Source organism: Dasypus novemcinctus, chromosome 12 (genome assembly GCF_030445035.2).
Source record: "Dasypus novemcinctus isolate mDasNov1 chromosome 12, mDasNov1.1.hap2, whole genome shotgun sequence".
Classification (NCBI taxonomy): domain Eukaryota; kingdom Metazoa; phylum Chordata; class Mammalia; order Cingulata; family Dasypodidae; genus Dasypus; species Dasypus novemcinctus.
In genome coordinates, this window is record NC_080684.1 from 77,587,506 (window position 1) to 77,608,218 (window position 20,713).

Consider the following 20,713-nt stretch of genomic DNA (forward strand, 5'->3'; position numbering starts at 1 on the left):
TCCCAAATCTAGCCTTTACTTAACAATTGGCTAATGAAGTTATTTTTCCATATTTATTTTCCATAATAAGAAATATTCTAGTTCCTTTTTAAAATCTTATGTTACTTCTTTACATATAATTCTTTGTTTTTTTACCTTATATAATTAATATGAAGATACTTTATTATAGAGATTTCACTTGCTCCGACAGTTGTTAATATGAATATATATTTACCCACATCACTAGAAACAGTTATATAAGGAGTTATTCTGAATATAAGCTCTTGAACACTGGAAGTTAAGGGAAAATTTTTTACTTGTAGGGTCATTGGTCTTTGTGTTTTAAATAATAAGAGTTAAGTAAGAATTTCACCATCATCTAACCTGTACTTGAAGCAAGTTTTACCACATTTTAAAAAATATGTCAAATTGAATAATCCAACCAGAAACACAGGGTACTGATTCCTTTTGTCAGCAATACTTGAAAAGTATTTATTGAGAGTTCTTTTATTGCCTCGGCTTCATTACTTTTGCAAAATATGTGAGGGATATTAAACTTAGATTTACTAGTATACTTAAAATCTTGTCAAAATGAAACAAACACTTTTTGTCATAAGTAGTACTGATTTAAAAGCATTTGTGAGGGGGATGCTTTTGGAATCGCACTCATTATTGAAAATAAAATATGCTCAACTTTTTTCTTTTCAGTAGACATTTATTTTACTGATTCCAAGCCAATAGTTAACTTGAGGAGATATTTCACATGTTGCAACTAATTTTTATGATTTAATTTTAAAAATGAATTGCATTTTAGGTTTTTTCTTCTCCTTTTAGATACCTGACATGCATTTCTGAAAATATGCTGCAGACCCTGTCACTATCAATTCAGTGGAAACACCAATTCTTTCTGCCATTCTTTGTTGTTCTGACTTCAGAATTTCAAGAGGGTTTGTTGTCAACTTTAATGTACCTTTTGATAAATAAATTGAGTCTCAAATTTCTTGTGTGTGTGTGTGTCCCTAGAGCTGGAATGCTTTTCTTCGGCCAACGGAAAGTGGAGCTTGGTCCTTCTCATTTCCAGATTAAATCTGGTTTCACTTGTTTTAAATTCAGTTGGTTCTTGACTAAAAGAAGAGAAATGCCCTCATTTTTCCTTTTACTTTAAGCCTTGACAATCTACAGCCTTGCCAATGTCTTTGGGCCCATCAGATATCAAGCTAGTTTTGGCTTTGTATCTGGTTAATCTGATAGGATCTACAGTCTTTTGGCATTTTATTTATGTTATTTATATTATTTTATTTTTTATGGGGGTATAGTTCTCCCAGCTACTTTCTAGTAGCAATTAAAGGGCATAGGCAGTTGTGGTTATTTTACTGAGTTTGCCTTACCCCTCCATCTTGTTCTCAGCCATCCTTCCACTTACCCAAAACTTAATACTTCTCAGTATGAACCTTCACACTTCACCTAGCGCCAAAACTTGGTTACTTGGTTAGATGGCATCATGCATGGGATGATCCTTAGGGTAATTAGAAGATGTATTTGGATTTATCTCAGCGGGATTAGGCTGTTTCTTGACTTAAATTGAGTTCTTATTATGTGACCAGTTTTCTGCCAATTACTTTTCATATACTATTTGATTTAATCCTCACAACCCCATGCCTGGCATATAATCATATTGTTCCCATTTTGCAATGACAAAACTGAGGGCCAAAGAGGTTGAAGTAGAAGGCCATCCTTCTACTAAATGGCAGAGCTGGGATTTAAACCCAGGTTATTTAATTTTAATATCTCAGACCTTAAGCTAACTATGCAGCTGAGTTACTAACTAGGAAGTTGCTGTTGTAACAGAGTGCTAAAAAAGAGATATCAAAATATCTAGGCCTATGACAATACTGTTCAAACAAAACTGCTGTTTCCACAGGCCTCTCTGTCCTGACCCACATACCACTTGCCCATGAATTGCTTTTCTTCTTGGGGATCTATCTTGTCTTATTGGTAAAATAGAAATTATATTATTGTAGGTGAACAACTCTTTCTCGCTTTAAAAAAAAACTTTTTAGTTTGAAATAATTATAGATTCATAGTAAGTTGCAAAGGTAGTACAGAGATGGCCCATGTACCTTCACCCAGTTTCCCCCAATGTGAATATTATGTAAGTCTAGCACAATAATGAAACCTGGCAATTGACGTTGGTATAAAGTGTATGCATAGCTCTAAGCCATTTTGTTACCTCCAGATTAGTATAACCAACACGGAAATCAAGCCATAGAACTATTTCATCACCACCAAGATCTCCCTTGTGCTACCCCTTTATCGCCCCACCCATTCCCTCCCACCTCCCACATCCCTAACCCTTGGCAACCACTGATTTGTTCATCTCTATAATTATGTCATTTAGAATTTCTTTTATAAAAATCATTGTTTCTTTTATTATGAAATATTTCATCAGAAAAGTACAAAGAAGTCCTTAGCAATCCTTACAGAACCACTGGCCAAATTGAACATAAAACTAGATTGAGTAAGTGTTATTGTCTTTCCTTCACAATTGAAAAAACAATCACAGGTTCAGTTTTCCCTTTGTCCAAATCTTTGATCCTATTGACTTTATGCCTTCCCCAGATGAACTCTGCCACAGTGTTACTGGGTATGTTTCCTATCTGTGTTTTTATCTTTTACTATATAAGTAGGTGCCTATAAACACATGGAATGGAATTTTATATGTTTTAAAAATATAAATAACTGTCAACAACAAATATTTATTGAGTGCCTACTATGTGCTAAAACCTGTTAATAGACCCTGGGAATGTGGTGGAGAATAAGGGAAAACCCTGGCCCTAAATATAAAAACATGAATAAAGGAAATAATTGTAGCTGCTGATGGGTGGAAGGGGATCAGAGGGTTGGCAGGGTCCTGAGCAAAGGCCTTGCTGAGGACACTGTGTTTAAAACCAAAAGCCATCTGATGGCCACGGGAATTGCTGAAGGCAGGGAGAGGGAAGAAGAGGTGTGATATGGGGACATTTTCAGGACTTGAAGTTGTCCTCAATGATAATGCAAGGACAGATGCAGGACATTATACATCCTGCCATAACCCACTGAATAGACTGGAAGAGAGTGTAAAGAATGTAAACTATAATCCATGTGGTGTAGCAATGCTCCAAAATGTACTCATCAAATGCAAAGAATGTACCACACTAATGAAATAAGTTGTCCGTGTGGGAGGAGTGGGGTGTGTGTGTGGGGAGTGGGGTATATGGGAGCCTCTTATATTTTTTAATGTAACATTTTGTGTGATCTATGTATCTTAAAAAAAAAAGCTAATAAAAAAAGTGGAAGGAAAAAAGCACCGATTGCTAAGTAGGAAACTGCCAAGCAAAAGGAACCACGAATGCTGATGTCCTAAGACAGGAATGAGGGTTTTTTTGTTTTTGTTTTTTTTATAGTAGATTTTGAAAAGTTTTATAAAGATACATAGCTCATACAAAATGTTACATTAAAAAATATAAGAGGATCCCATATACCCTCACTCCCCCCTAACCCCCACTCCTTCCCTACCCCCAAATTCTTTCATCAGTGTGGCTCATGCATTGCATTTGATGAATATATTTTGGAGTACTGCTATGCCAGGATTAAGGAATGAGCTTGATGTGTACAAGGAAAAGCAAAGGGACACAGCAGCTGCTGGAGCAGTGTAAACAGTGGGGGGCAAGGAAAGAGGGGGTGTCAGAGGAGGAGGGGTGCAGATTAGGAAGGGCCAAATAGACTGTGGTAAGGAGTTTGGATATAGTTCTAAATATGTGGGAAGCCACTGAAGTATGAGCAGGGATAAGATGTGGTTGTCATGCAGTTTTCCAGGTAAGAGATCCACCAAAGGGATGGTGGTGCCTTCCAACAAGATTAAAAGTCTTGGTATCATCTTATCTTTCTGCTGTTTGCCTTTAGGATACAACATTGTGTTTTGAGATTTACTTATGCTGATAATTGTAAATACAGTTAATTCATTTTAACTGCTCTGTGTACTCCATTGTATGAATAGGCCTAATTTTCTTCATTGGTTCTCTTATTAATAGATTTTAAAGATAAATTAGCTTTCTGCTTCTATGCACAGTTCTGTGAAAAGCATCCTTATGTGTAGATCCCTGCGGATAGGACATTTGTTTCTCTGAGATATGCATCTAGCGAGAGAATCTTTTCGATATGCTTATTATCAAATTTGTCGGATAGTTCAAAATTGCTCTTCAAAGAGGTTTTACTAATTCATAGTCACTAGTTGGGTATGAGAAATTCCATTTCCCCAAATCCTCGATATGTGGTATTGTGCTTTTATTCATTGCCAATCTGGTGGATATGAAATGGTATGTTATTGTCATTGTAATTTGCATTTCCTGATTACTGGTCATTATGTTTATTAACTCTTTAGGTTTCCTTTCTGAGAATCGTTTCCTATCCTATGCTTTCTTTCCTGTTGGGTTGTTTTTTCTTATTGATTTGTAGGATTTTTAAAAAATACATATTCTGGATAATAGTCATTTATTGGGTTTTATGCATTGAAATTTGTAATTTTAATTTGTTTATTGTAATGTTATCTCTGTCACATTTTCTCATAAGCATGTGTCTACAGGCTCTCTATTCTGTTGTGTTGTTTTATTTGTCTCCCTATACACCAATGCCATTCTTTTGTAATTACTACAGCTTCATAGTAAACCTTGCTGTCTGGTGTGGTGAATTGTCTTTCTTTGTTCTTCTTCTACGTTATCTTGGCCATTTTTGTCGTTTAGTCTTTATTTTTTATTTTTTTTTTAAGATTTATTTATTTTTCTCCCCCCCCCCCCCCCAGTTGTCTGTTCTCTGTGTCCATTTGCTGCATGTTCTTGTTTTTGTCCGCTCCTGTTGTTGTCAGCGGCACGGGAATCTGTGTCTCTTTTTGTTGCGTCATCTTGTTGTGTCAGCTCTCCGTGTGTGCGGCACCATTCCTGGGCAGGCTGCACTTTCTTTTGCGCTGGGCGGCTCTCCTTATGGGGCACACTCCTTGCGTGTGGGGCTCCCCTATGCAGGGGACACCCCTGCGTGGCAGGGCACTCCTTGCCACATCAGCACTGCGCATGGGCCAGCTCCACACGGGTCAAGGAGGCCCGGGTTTGAACCGCGGAACTCCCATGTGGTAGACGGATGCCCTAACCACTGGGCCAAGTCCGTTTCCCCGTTTAGTCTTTAATATTAATTTAAGGACCAATTTGTCAAATGGTGTGAAAAAATACTTGGATGTTAATTATAATTGCAACCAATTTATAGATTAATTTGACTCTCCAAATTAATCTCAAAAGCTCATCTTTGAACCTTCTCACCCAAACATAGACGTGGTGTATCCTTTCATTTATTTAGATCTTCTTCTATGTGCCTCAGTCAAACCTGACTCCTTAATAATCTTGTACTTCCTCTGTTAGATTTGCTTATAAGTTCCCTAGAGTGTTTGTTGCTATTGTTAATAGAATCTTTTTAAAAAATTATACCTTCTATTAATTTTTTGCTGGTATATGGGAACACTATTGCCTTTTGGGTATTATTTGTATCCAGCAACCTTTCTGAACTCACTAATTCTAATAGTTTGTCTGAAGAGTCTTTTGGATTTTTAAAAAATGTAGTCAGTAATATTGCCTGCAAATAATTGTTTTTTTAGTCCCCCCTTCCCCACAAAGAACCAGAGTTTAGATAATCTCTTTAAAAATTTCTACACTCTTGGGAGCCAATGTGGCTCAGTAGTTGAGTGCCGGCTTCCCACATACGAGGTCCTGGTACCAAAAAAAAAAATTTCTACATTCTAGGATCCATGATTTTATTCCATGCTTTTGTTTAATGTATGTGTGTATAAAAATTATGCATGGGCACCATTCCTGACACATTATATGATTTTTTGATATATTGTATATGTGCCTATACCCTTCTCTATTTAAAGGGAATTCCCATGAAAATTGATAACAAAAATATAAAATACATAATAAAAATAAAATTTTTAAGAGAGATTGGACATCATTCATCACTTGTTGATGATTTTGCCACCATTGGAGCCTCAGACACACGCTGCACATATTACTAATTGCAAGGTGAGGGTCAGTAAGAAACAAGAAAATAAAATTATGTTGATCCTCGGTATTTGTAGCATAAACACACACACTCATATATGCACACATATACATATATATGCACACACATCCACACCATATATATACGAAATGTATACTGTACAACATATAGGCATGAGAATATGTTTCCTGCACATGAAAAATCAGGTCCAGGAAATGGACCCAGTTTCCAATAAAGATTCAAAGGTGTATGCCAGTGTATTTCTGGGATGAGTTTCTACTTTTGGATGGGCTCCTCAGATTGGGATTATAGTCAAGCTCCTCCACTGGGTGGTTTGAAGCAAAACTGCCCTTCTCTGCTCAGCTCCTGTGACACTAGGCGGCTCTCACGGGACACTTGCCCTGACACCTGCATGGTGGGTGGTAGTGAGGGAAAGGACAAAGGAAGTCACTGAACTCTTACAGCTGACAACGAGGTTGTCACTTGGGTCTTCTGCCATCTTTGCAGTTTTTGGGTGACTTGGGAAAGGCAACAGACCTGCTCCTCTTACAAAGATTTCTGAAGGGACTGGCCTGTAGAAACTTGCTGGGTCTGCCTTTCTGGAGTTGTCCAAACCTCCCTGGAGCGAGGTCCAGTCAGGATGTGGTCTGAACTGAGAGGCAGTTACCAGGCCATTTACTCCACCGCTGAATCTCCTTGGTCAGAGACCAAGTCATAGCTGTTCCCCGAAGCAATGAGAGTAAACACCGCCTCCTATTTTTAGTTCATTGCTTGCAAAAATAGCTCGAAATCCAGACCTTTGAGTCTCACCAGGCTTCAGCTTTACAAACCGTCCTGTGGTAACAATAATGATAACAATGAACCCCACCATTACCCTGGAGTTCCTGTGTGCTAGGTGCTGTGCTGTGCTAAGGACCCTATGTGCACTATCTTGTTTAATACTCACACAGGGTAGTTATCATTATCCCCATTTTTCAGATGGGCAAATCAAGACTCAGAAAAGTTAGCTCGGGAAACGGACTTTGGCCCAGTGGTTAGGGCGTCCGTCTACCACATGGGAGGCCCGCGGTTCAAGCCCCGGGCCTCCTTGCCCCGTGTGGAGCTGGCCCATGCGCAGTGCTGATGCGCGCAAGGAGTGCCGTGCCACACAGGGGTGTCCCCCGCGTAGGGGAGCCCCACGCGCAAGGAGTGCGCCCATAAGGAGAGCCGCCCAGCGCGAAGGAGGGAGCAGCCTGCCCAGGAATGGCGCCGCCCACACTTTCTGTGCCGCTGACGACAACAGAAGCGGACAAAGAAACAAGAAACAAGACGCAGCAAAAAGACACAGAAAACAGACAACCGGGGGAGGGGAGGGGAATTAAATAAATAAAAATAAATCTTTAAAAAAAAAAAAGAAAAGTTAGCTCACCTGCCCCAAGTCACACAACCTTTCAGAGGCTTGAACCCTCGTCCGTCCATGTTTTTTATCACTTCTCTTTCTTGCCTCTCCATGTTCTATAGTGGCAGCTCTGTTGGGATATTTATGATGTAGGATCTGGCCCAGGTTCCTCAAAGAAGTTTCGTTGATAAATTGGATTCAAGTTAAATAATCAAGAGCTTATGTTCATCTATGTGGGTAATATTAAATATCATTTTTTCGTATTGTTTTATTATTTTTAAGGCCATTGGATTTTCAAGTTACATTGTTCTTTCCGTCGTGTTCCTTTCCTACAGAGAAACCCAAGATATTTTTCCTACATTGTATTATTTAGAGTAACTGCTTGGCAATTTAAAGGAGGGCCCAGCAGTTGTGTGTAACATAGTCTTAAAATGGCTAGTAAAACCATCAGGGGATGAGCAAGCTCCAGGGCTGAACCAGAAATGTGGCTGCCTTTTCTGGCTGATTGCTTTAGCAGAAAAATCAAGTGCGGGAGCCTGCGTTCCCTGAGATGATTGGCATGCATTATCAGAGTAGCTGCACCTGGAAAATTTCTGGCTAAAATCTATTGATTTCATGTCAATGACATATGGGAAACAATAAGTGATAGTTTGGTTGCGGAATAAAAGTACAGGGAACACCCACCTGAGACAATACACTTGCTTCTAATTTGCCAGCTGTCAGAGGGAAAACGCCGTGGTGCTGGCTGTTTCCTGGGGAGTCCTCATTGGGTATACGAGTATATAAAAGCTCCAGTAATTATGTGCTGAATGGGGTGGCTGGTGGTGGGCTCACAGAGTGCCTGCACGGGGGATTATAAAAGTCCAGGCTTGGGGAGCGGGTATAGCTCAGTGGTTTGAGTGCCTGCTTCCTATGAGGGGACCCTGCTTCAATCCCCAGTACCTCCTGAAAAAAAAAAAAATGTCAAAGCTCTTTTGCTTGTAAGCAACAGAAACTAACTTCGAACTAGCTTAAGGAAAAGTAAATTATTAATAATACATATAACCATAAATAATTATTTATAAAATAATGTAATTAGGGGAGGGGTTTTCCTTTAAGAATACAAGGTTACCTCATGGAATCCAAGGGTGACAAGGGTTGTGGGCTTTGGGTGGGACCAAATGGTCAGCTGTTTCCCCAGGCATCTTTCTCTGGACCCATGGCCCCTTATTGCTGCTTCTCTAGCGTCCTCTGCTCCTCTTCTCTTTCTCTGTGCCCAGCTCTGCCTGCCTTCCTGGGCATGGCTGCCTCACTCCTCTTGATGTTATGCATCCTCGGCTTATGCCAGCAGTAGAATCTGACTCTGTACCTAAAGTCCAAGTTTGGGGTCAGAGATTCTGATTGGCCTAGCTGTGGCAGGTTGACAGCCCCAGCTGTGGCTCAGACATGGCCTCCACGCCCTATGCATGGAGGGTCACTTTCTGAACACATATTTTCTTCCGACTTTTCTGACCTCACAGATTCTTCACAAAACATGGAGGTTTTTTTACTCTTCCTTTTTAAGAATGGGGAAAAAGGTGAGAAGAAGATCCATCCTTGTGTGAATAGGCCATACATAAATAAATATGGGGAAATGCCTGTTCTTAAACATTCAGACACACCAAGAATCTGCATTTTTAATTCCCAGACTAAGAAGAAATGACACTTTAATCTAATCTAATCTTTGTATGCTTGAAAAGAGTTTTACTGATCACCTGTCAAAAGGAACTACAATAACTACATAAAAAAGTAGTTTTGCCAGATACATTATTTTATAGGTACGGGTGTTTCCATCAAATACACCAGAACTCAGCACTTTAAGAAAAAAACTGTGATGGATATTTTAGAAAGTTAGACACACATATGTAAAGTGATTAGTCACCTATTGGAATATTTTCTGGGTAAGATCAGAATTTTTGCATGTTGAGTTTTTAATAAAATTGATTACTGACACATTTAGAGTAAAATGTTGTTAAGGAACAATCCCTTTCCACCCCCACCCCATCTCCCTGCCTATCAATCTTGTTGATATTATGTGTCAGTACTGCTTCTGAGTAGTTCTTGGGAGCTTCTCTTATTTATGATTCAAAATTGTATGTTTGAATTATACACAAAGCACAGGCCATCATAACCAGGATTTAATAAAGATGATTTTTATAGCAAGATGTAACTAAGATTAAAGATCAAAAGAATTATCCAAAACTCTACTATATATTTCTTTTTTTTTAAAGGAATGAACTTTTTTTTTAAAGATTTATTTTATTTATTTCTCTCCCCTTCCCCGTCTCCCCATATTGTCTCCACTCTGTGTCCATTCTGTGTGTGTTCTTCTGTGTCTGCTTGCATTCTCAGCAGCGCCGGGAATCTGTGTCTCTTTTGGTCGCGTCATCTTGATGCATCAGCTCTCCGTGTGTGCAGCACCATTTCTGGGTGGGCTGCACTTTTCTCAATGTGAGGTGCACTCCTTGCGCATGGGGCTCCCCTACGCGGTGACAACCCTGTGTGACACGGCACTCCTTGCACGTGGCAGCATTGCACATGGGCCAGCTCACCACATTGGTCAGGAGGCCCTGGGTTTGAATCCTGGACCTCCCATATGGTAGGTGGATGCTCTATCAGTTGAGCCACATCCATTTCCCCTATATATTTCTTATGAACACACTCACCCACTTCAGGAAGGTCATTACCTGTTGGAAACCGGATGGGTGATGACAGGGGATTCAATCGTATCTGTGATGCTTTAATCAATTGTTCATTCTGGGAAGTTTCCGTTGTAAAGTATATGGTGAAACAATTTGACTTTTCAAGCAGAAGCTGGTCCCTCAGGTACATTTGTAATCAAATGAAAAGGAATTACATAAATGGCCACAGGTAGCCATCCCTTGCGTGCATATCTATTGCATGAATACCGCTGAAATCAGAGAATAGTGTCAAAGGGGAAAGGGAAATGTGCTTCGAGTTGATATAGTTCCTGATTTTATTCTAGTCATATGATGCTCTTTTGGGAGATGGTAGATGTAAAATTCATAGCCATCACCATCTTCAGCACAGCTGACATTCATTGAGTGTTTTATGATGTGTCAGCCACTTGCCAAACTCCTTAAATGGGGATATTAGGATACAGGTTCAGCCAATGTAACAGAGACCTAAAATAGCAATGGCTTAAACAAAACAGAATTTTATTACTCACCTAACAGTCCTGGATGCAATTCACAGCTGATATGATAGCTCCATGCTCCTCCTATCTTGTTTCTCTGCCATTCTTAGCGAATTTCCCTTATCCTCATGACCCAAGATGGTTCTCCATCACAGCATTTACTTGCTGCTCATTTCTCACTGGCCAGAATTGAACCACATGGGCACATCTGGCTGCAAGGGAAGCTGGGAAGTCATCTTTATTCTGGACAGCCGTGGATGGCAGCCATAAAAATTGGGGTTTCTATTCCTACAGAAGAAGAGGAAATGAATATTGGGAATATTAGAAGTCTGTGCCACAAATAGTCTCTATTCTTGCAACCACACTAGGAGTCAGATCAAAATTACCCCATTTAACACATGAGAAAAAGAGATGTTACGTTATTTGCTGAAGGTCACACAGCTAGTAATTGTGGAGCTGGGTGTGTATTTATTTTTGTTCCTCCTTTGCTGAGAAATTCTACTACTAGGTAGGATCAGGGCTGGGAGTTCTCACCCTTCTTGTGGCTGCCCCACCTAATTACTGTTTGATTGATTTCATCACACCATTTAAAACAATCATCCAGGAAGGCGTTGTGTGGTGTGTCCTTTAGCATTGAAAGCAAGCACACATTTAATTTTGTTCAAGGAATTCTGTGACATTTATTGAGCAATGGATAGTACATTTGGGTGTTGCCTCATCAGAACTGGGAAACTAGACCAAGGAAATGTCATTCTTTAGTTTGATTCACATTATATCTGACTTCTGGTTAGGCTAGAAAATATGCTCTTCAAATCTTTTTTAATAAGTAGAAAATGCTTTGATAAAATACATGTTCTAAAACCTTTTTCTGAGCCCAAAGTCAAGACCATAGACTTGCACCTAAAAATTAAATAAAAGGTGGCAAATTTTCAAAAAATTAATTTTATGTTTAAGAAGAAAGTAGCATTGGCACATTGACAGATGTTGCTTTTCCATAGGATCATCCAATCAGTGGCATCTTCCATGCAACAGAATTTGGCAGGAAAGCAAACCTTTGCTTCTACACAGCTCACAATTTCCAAGAGATGGCACATGGTGAAAACAAAATTTAACAAGGGAAACCTAGTTCCTGTAGGTTCACATGTGACATTTTTCAAGCTCATGCCAGATCAAAATGATACAGCCTGGGACAAGGCATGAAATCATACCTGTTGTCGATCTTTGTCTTTGGAAATGTTAAAAGTTGAAGTCTGCACCATTCAGGATCAGGACCATGATTAGAATGAGGCAAGTGAGGCACACATTTCAAGGAGCAAAATTCATTGGAGGTTGCAAAAGACTTAGAAATTGACATAAATATCATTTTGTGGTAAAATTTACATAGCATAAAAATAATTTTAACCATTTTAAGTGAAAAATTCTTTGACGTTAAGTATATTAATATTGTGTAACTTTTACCACTGTTTCCAGACTATTTTCAATATCCCAAACCAAAATTCATACTTATTTAGCAGTAATTCCCCATTACTCCTTCCCCTTACCACTGGTAACCACTATTCTGCTTTTGTCTCTGTAAATTTGCTTATTCTAAGTGTTTTATATAAGAAAAATCATACAATATTTGTCCTTTGCACCTGGCATAGTTCACTCAATATGATGTCTTCAAGGTTTATCCACGTTTTAGCACATACCAGCACTTCACTTCTTTTACTATTCCACTGTATGACTATACCACATTTTGTTTATTCATTCATCTGTGATGGACACTTGGGTTGTTTCCACCTTTTGCCTATTGTAAATGAACATTGGCGTACAAATATCTGTCAAGGTCAATTCTGTTCCATTGGTCTATATTCTTTCTTTATGCCACTGTCACACTGTTTCAATTACTATAGCTTTGTAGTAAACTTTGAAATAAAAATGCACGTGATTCCTCCAAATTTGTTCTTCTTCAAGATGGTTTTGTATGTAATCGAAGTATCATTTAAAAAACAAAAACAAATTCTTTAAATAAAATAACTATAAATGTAAAAGAAAAAAAAAAGGTTTTTGGCTATTTGGGGCCTTTCCAATTCCATATGAATTTAAGGATCAGCTTTTCCATTTCTGCAAAAAAAGACTGCTGGAATTTTCATATGGATTGCATTGAATTTTGTAGATTGCTTTAGGCAATATTGACATCTTAATATTAAGTCTTTCAACCCATAAATACAGGATATCCTTTCATTTATTTAGGTCTTCTTTAATTTCTTTCAGCAATGTTTTGTTGTTTTCAGTGTACAAGTCTATCACCTCCATACAGGTTCCCATATAGGTTATAGTGATCCCACATAGGTTAAATTTATTCCTGGGTATTTTATTCTTTTAGATGCTATTGCAAATGGAATTGTTTTCTTGATTTCCTTTTCAGATTGCTCATTATGGATGTCACTCAAGTGACTTCTGAGTGTTTATCTTGTGTACTGCAACTTTGTTGAACTATTTATTAGTTCTAGTAACTTTCTTATGGATACTTTGGGATTTTCTATGTATAGGAGCATGTAATCTGTGAGTAGGCGTAATTTTATTTCTTCCTTTCCATTTGGATGTCTTTTATTTCTTTTTTTTTTTTTTTTGCCTGAGTGCTCTTGCTAGAACTTTCAGTAAAATGTTGAATAATAGTGATGGCAGTAGGCATGCTTGTCTTGTTCTTGATCTTAGTGGGAAAGCTTTTAGTCTTTCACCATCGAGTATGATATTTGCTCTGGTTTTTAAAATAAAGGGCCTTTATCATGTTGAGAAAGTTCACGTCTATTCCTAGTTTTCTGAATGTTTTTATGGTGGATTTTGTCAAATACCTTTTCTGCATCAATTTAGATGATCATGTGGCCTTTCCCTTCATTTTTATTAATGTAGTGTGTATACTGATTGATTATCAGGCTAGTGACTCATCTCTCTTCTCTGGGCCTCTGTGGTGTCTGTAGAGCTGTCTCTCTTCCTCTGTATATCTACTTCCATGTTCTTGATTAAGCATTAGTTTACATAGCCCACCAAGGGGGCAGGGACTCAACCCTGCCTGCCCTAATGATGTAGTTGAATCAAAGCCATAATCTTGATTTAAGTAAACTAAAAGTGAGACATCTGAATGTAATACAATCAAAGGTTATCATTCCCAGAGGAATAGACCAGTTTACAAACATAACCAACATCTTTTTTTTGGAATTCATACATAATATCAAACTGCCACAGTAAGTAATTCCTCCTATTCTATTTTTTGGAAGAGTTTGAGAAGGATTGTGTTAAATCTTTAATGTTTGATAGAATTCAATAGAGAAACCATAGATCCTGGATTTTTCTTCATTGGGAGGTTTAAAATTACTGATTCAATCTCTTTATTTGTTATAGATTTGTTAAGATTTTCTATTTCTTCTTGCAACAGATTAGGTAATTTGTTTGTTTCTAGGAATTTGTCCAGTTCATTTAGGTTTTGTGATTTCTTGGCATACATTGTTCATAATACCCTCTTGTAATTCTTTTTATTTTTGTAAGATAGGTAGTAATGTTCCTGCTTTCATTCCTGATTTTAGTTATTGTGTCTTCTCTCTCCTTTTCTTTGCCTGTCTGGCTAAAGACTTGTTGATTTATTGATCTTTTCAACAAACCAGATTTTGGTTTTGTTGTTTCTCTCTATTGTTTTTCTATTCTCTCTTTCATTCATCTTTTCTCTAGTTTCTTCTTTCTACTAATTTTGGGTTTAGTTTGCTCTTCTAGTTTCTTTAGGTGTGAAGTTATTAATTTTTTATCTTTCTTCTTTTCTAATGTTGGCATTTAGGACTATAAATTTCCTTTTGAGCGCTGCCTTCAGTGCATTCCATAATTTTGGTAACTTGTGCTTTGATTTTCATTTGTCTCAAGGTATCTCCCATTTTCCCTTGTGATTTCTTTTTTGACCCACTGGTTGTTTAATAGTGCATTGTTGAATTTCCACATATTTGTAAATTTTCCATTTTTTTGTTACTGATTTCCAGCTTTGTTGCATCATGGTCTGTGATGATACCTTGTATGATTTCAATATTTTCAAATTTATTAAGATTTGATTTGTGGCCAATTATGGTTTATCCTGGACAATGTTTTATGTGCACTTGAAAATAATATATATTCTGATATATTCTGCTGCTGCTGGGTGGAGTGTTCTACATAAGTCATTATGTCTAATTGGTTAAGTGTTGTTCAAGTCCTCTGTTTCCTTATTGCTCTTCTGTTTAGATGTTTTATCAATTACTGAAAGCGGTGTACTGGCATCTACAACCATTGTAGAACTATCTATTTCTGTCTCCAATGTTTACTATATATATTTTGGGGTTCTGTTATGACATGCATATATGTTTTTTTAAAAAGATTTATTTTATTTCTCTCCTCTTCCCCCCTGTTATCTGCTATGTTCATTCACTGTATGTTCTTCTGTGTCCACTTGCATTCTTGTCATGTGGAACCAGGAAACTGTGTCACTTTTTTTGTTTCGTCATCTTGCTGCAACAGCTCTCCGTGTGTGCAATGCCACTCCTGGGCATGCTGCACTTTTTTCATGTGGGGCAGCTCTCCTTGCTGGGCACTCTCCTTGTGCGTGGAGCACCCCTACGCGGAGGACACCCCTGAGTGGCACAGCACTCCTTATGTGTGGCAGCACTGAGTGTGGGCCAGCTCATCAAACGGGTCATGAGGCCCTGGGTATCAAACACTGGACCCTCCATATGGTAGGCAGACACTCAGTTGAGCCACAACTGCTTCTCATATATGTTTATATCATATCTTCTTGCTGGATTGACTTTTCTATCAATATATAATATCCTTCTTTGTCTCCTGTAATTATTTTGACTTAAAGTGTATTTTGTCTGACAATATTATAGCCATTCTGGCTCTTTTTTGATTACTGCTTGCATGGAATATTTTTTTCTACCTTTTTACTTTCAATTTCTTTGTGTGTTTGTACCTAAAGTGAGTCTATATTGTAGACAGCATATAGATGGACATGTTTTTTTCCATGCGATTTTTCAGTCTCTGACTTTTAATAGGGGAGTCAAATCCATTAACATTAAAACATTTAAAGTAATAACTGAGAAGGAAGAATTTATTCCTGCTATTTAACTATTTTTTCCTATATACTTTACATGTTTTTATTCCTCAGTTACCCCCTTACTGATTTTTTAGTTGCTTTTTTATTATTACCATTTTGATTCCCTTCTTTCCTTTGCTCTATATTTTTAGTTATTTTCTTAGTGGTTACCTTTGTAATTACAATTAGTATCTTAATCTAATAACAAGATAGTTTGACTAGTACCAACCTAGTTTCAGTAGTTTACAAATTCTGTACTCCTATGTATCTCTGTACATCTCCCTTTATATTGTCATTGTCTCTGATTGTATCTGTACACCTTGAAAACCCACCAAAATAGATTTTAAATGTTATTTTACACATTTGCCTAAGTTAAGTAAGGAGAAAAAAAGCAGTTACAAACCAATAATATATGATTTTATATTTACCTATGCAGTTACCTCTATTTATGTTCTTTATTTATTCATTTGGCTCTGAGTTACAATCTTGGGTCATCTTATTATTATGCAATAATCCCTTTTGCATTTCTTGTAGGGCGGGTCTTCAGGAAATGAACTCTTTCAGCTTTTGCATATCTGTATATGTCTTAATTTTTCCTTGTTTTTTTATTGTCTTTTTAAAAAAAGACATAGATCACACAAAATGTTACATATAAAAAATATAAGAGGTTCCCATATACCCCCCTCTCCACCATCCCCACTCCTCCCATATCAACAACTTCTTTCATCAGTGTGGCAATTCATTGCATTTGATGAATACATTTTGGAGCACTGCTACAATGCATAGATTATAGTTTACATTGTAGTTTGCACTCTCCCCAGTCCATTCAGTGGGTTATCGCAGAATATATAATATATAACATCTGTCCCTGCAAAATCATTCAGGACAACTCCAAGTCCCCAAAATGCCCCCATATCACACCTCTTCTTCCCTCTCCCTGCCCTCAGCAACTCCCATGGCCACTGTCTCTACATCAACAATACAATCTCTTGCATTGCTAGAGTCACAATAATTCTATAGTATAATACCAGTAAGTCCACTCTAATCCATATTTTATTCCTCCATCCTGAGGACCCTATGATGGCGACATCCACTCCACTTCTAAATCAGGAGCGGGGCTTAGATCCCACATGGCTGATGGATGGATGGATGGGATTCTCCTGCTTGCAGTTGTAGACTCTCTTGGTTCCCTGGTGTGATGGCTGACCATCCTCACCTCCCTGTTTGCTGACCTGGGTAAGTCCAACAAACTAGAGAGTAGGCGTTGCAATTCCATTGAGGCTCAGGGCCCAGTTGGCACATGGACAGTCCAGAGAGTCAAGTCTCCTGAGCATACACCAACCCCAGCACCAACCACAGGTTCAGTTAAAGTGACAGAAGAGGCATGTGTAGAGAGGTCACATCTGAGTCCAACTCCATCACACTCAGGAGCACAAATTCCAAAGTAGGGCCCACTGGCAAGGCACTGAACTCCAGAGCCATCTGCCATGATTGTAGGACCTGGGTGTCTCTGGAACCCTCAGGGTCACCCCTACTTGAGGTTGTATCTACTTTGGCTGTCTCTGGGATCCTGCTGAGATGTGCGTAAGTGTGACACCTCTGATGATCTCATGACTCATTTTGAAGTCTCTTAGCCAAATAAACTCATTTGTCTTTATCGTTTCCCCCTTTTATTCTAGGTCTTTTTGTAGTTGCATCACCAGCTGGTGCTTGATAGTAATCCCTTGGCACCAGGGAGGCTCATCCCTGGGAGTCATGTTCCATGCTGGGAGGAAGGTAATGCATTTACATGCTGAGTTTGGCTTAGAGAGTGGCGGAGGTAACTCTTAGGCACCTTGCAGCTCTAGGCCTAGTTGAAATTTCAAGCACAGAGGCTCAAAAATGTAGTCATCAGTATCCAGGGCCCATCACTGGACCACCCTTCTTCACTGGTCTTTGCCCTTGCACTTGGGGGATTGTTGCTCTTCCATTGGGGAATGTGACAAAGCTCCCCAGAATGGGAAGTCAGCACTCCCTCAGTTGTCATTTGTAACTCTACCCACTATGACAATACCCAACGAACATATGAACATATCTATATACCCTATATGTATGCCCTGGGAAAACTCCCTCCCACCCATGCATCCTCTCACACCATCAATGACACATCACACTAGCGCTCCTCCCCTGCCAGAGTTGAGCCCCTCTGTGATCCAAAACTTCTTCAAAAATGAAGCCTAATATATTGCCAAATTAAATAGTAGTGGTAGTTTTAAGGATTAGAAATAGAGTACACAATAATTTAGAAAAACTAAAATAAAGTATAAAATAGCTTGGGTATTAAAAAATGAAAAATATCATAAAACTGTATTTTGGATGTTTTGCCTTTCATCACTGTAATACGTGTTGCCCTGTATGTACAGTGGCAAGGCAATCTCTTCCATTCCTTCCTCAGTGCCTACATCCTTTTTATTTATTTTTTTTATTATGTCTTCAAAATGTTTTAGGTTTGCCTTCAGTTTTGTTTTTTTTTTTTTTTTTAAGATTCATTTTATTTATTTCTCTCCCCTTCCCCCCCATTGTCTGCTCTCTGGGTCCATTCGCTGTGGGTTCTTCTGCATCTGCTTGCATTATCAGGTGGCACTGGGAAACTGCATCTCTTTTTTGTTGCGTCATCTTGCTGCATTAGCTCTCCATGTGTGCACCACTCCTGGGTGGGCTGAGATTTTTTCATGTGGGGTGGCTCTCCTTGCGGTGCATACTCCTTGTGCATGGGGCTCCACTATTCAGGGGTGGCCCTGCATGGCATGGCACTCCTTGTGCACAGCAACACTGTGCATGGGCCAGCTTACCAAATGGGTCAGGAGGCCCTGGGTATTGAAACTTGGACCTCCATATGGTAGGCAGATGCTTTATCTGTGAGTCATGTCTGCTTCCCTGCCTTCAGTTTTGAAAGATGGTTTTGCCAGATATAGAATTCTTGGTTGACAGGTTTTTTAATTCTTTAAGGACTTTACATATGGCACCCCACTATCTTCTGGCCCCATGGTTTCTTCTGAGAAATCTGCTTTTTTTAAAAATTAACTTTATTTTTCTTTAATTATCCCCCTCCCCCAGATTTTTCCCTCATCTGTCTGTTCATTGTTTGCTTGCCTTCTCCAGGAGGCACTGGGAACCGAACCCAGGACCTCCCATATGAGAAGGAAGTGCCCAATGGACTGAGCCACATCCACTTCCCACAGGCTGCAGCATCTGCTGGCAATGTGGCCTCCGCTTTTTGTGGCAGGGGTGGAGTCTAGCTTGTTGCAGAAGGAAGCGGCATTTAGCTCTGTTGCAGCAGGAGGCGACATCTGCTTAGTTTCTTTTAGGAGGCATTGGTACCTGAACCCAGGACCTCCCATGTTGTAGGCAGGCACCCAAGTGATTGAGTGCCACATCTGCTTCCTGAGAAATCTGCTCTTAATCTCAGTGGAGTTACCTTATATGTGACAAGTCACTTCTCTTGCTGCTTTCAAAAATCCTCTCTTTGTCTTTGGATTTTGACACACTATAATGTGTCTTGATGTAGCTCTCTTAGAGTCTGTCCTGTGTGGAGTTTGTGGGTTTTCTAGATGTGTATATTCATGTCTTTCAACAGATTTGGGAAGTTTTTAGCTATTATTTCTACACATACTTCTTTTGCCCCTCTCTCTCTTGTCCTTCTGTGACTCCAAAGATAAATATGTTGGTATGCTTGGTGGTGTCCCATAGGTCCCTTAGGCTCTGTCCATTTTTGTTTATTACTTTCTCTTTCTATTCCTCACAATGGATAATTTCAGTGGTCTTATTTTCAAGTTCACAGAAAATTTCTTCTCCTTTTTCACTGCTGTTGAATGTGTCTAATGAGTTTTTCATTTTAATTACTGTACTTGGCAGTTTCAAAATTTGTTTGCTTCCTTTTCATAATTTCTCTTTATTTTGTTGAGAAAACATTGTCTTAATTTTTTTAGTTCTTTGTGTATGGTTTCCTTTAGCACCTTGAATATATTTAAATAGTTGATCTAAAGTTTTTGACTAACAGTTCCAATATATGAGATTCTTCAGAGAAATTGTTTTTTCTTTTCAATGGGCTTTCTTTGTGTGTTTTGTAATTTTTTGTTATAACTCTGGAAATTTAGTTCTCCCATCCCTCTGGGATTGTATTTTTTGTTGTTGTTGTTGAGGGCTGGAGCCATCACAGCTGGAGCTATGTTGTTGAGGCTCCAATAGTTAAGGAGCCAATAGTTTTCCAAACTATTTTTGTTCCCATATGGGAAATAGAAAGAGAAAAGAGAAAAAAATAGGTATTGCTTCTTTAAGACTCCTCTGCCCTTTTGCCAGGCATGAGGTTGGGAGGTTGTTGGAACAGTGGTTATTGGAACAGTGGCTCCCTAGTGATCTGAAGAAGCTGATTAAAAGCAGGGATTAGTGTTCAGACCACTTACCCCAGATTTTGCAGGAAAGTCATATAGTCTGCTCTGGTATAGCAAACTGTACCAAGAGCCCAGGCTGCAGTCCCCGCTGCTGCATACCATACAGTTGGGAGAGGGGAGGTATTAGCTACTGCACTGATATTTACCAAAATGTATCAGCCTCTTCATCCAGCTCTTCCCTCCATGTTGCACAGTGTTCCACTAGACTCCAGATTTCAAGATAGTTGATTCAGACAATTCTTGCTGGTTCAATAGTTGTTTTGGTGAGGGACTGATTCTAGAAACTTTCTACTCAGCCATCTTTCCACAATTCTCAAGATAAATTTACACTTAGTGCAGCATTTAAAAGATCAAAATAAATGCAGAAAAATCCATTATGAACAAAATATTAAAAATTTACATAAAGACAGGCTGTTATTATTTGCTTGTTTTATTACCCTGCATCATCATACAACTGGAAGGTCATTTCCAATTAGCCTGTAGTTCCTGGCCCCACAGTTCTTGTGTGCCTTACTGGGCAGGTTTGGGAGTGTTGACAATATGTGTAAACAGATTGGGCAATGTGGGGCTTTACATAT

At 38.8% G+C, this 20,713-nt stretch overlaps 1 protein-coding gene across 5 annotated transcripts in view; it reads left to right on the forward strand.

Moving 5' to 3' along the window:
- Nucleotides 1–20,713, forward strand: part of SOCS2 (suppressor of cytokine signaling 2) — a 73,184-nt gene that overhangs the window by 19,837 nt on the left and 32,634 nt on the right. For 2 of the 5 annotated variants that reach the window (XM_058308538.2, XM_058308537.2), the window contains one exon: nt 814–979. The exons of 2 other annotated variants lie outside the window; for them this stretch is intronic. Coding sequence is in view for 1 of the 3 variants with exons in the window: in XM_058308537.2 (XP_058164520.1) it covers nt 814–834 (21 nt within the window). In the remaining 2 variants the exon portion in view is untranslated. Of the gene's footprint in view, nt 1–813; nt 980–16,776; nt 16,942–20,713 lie in introns of those variants that run through there. One more of the 5 variants, XR_009188301.2, reaches the window with a different exon arrangement.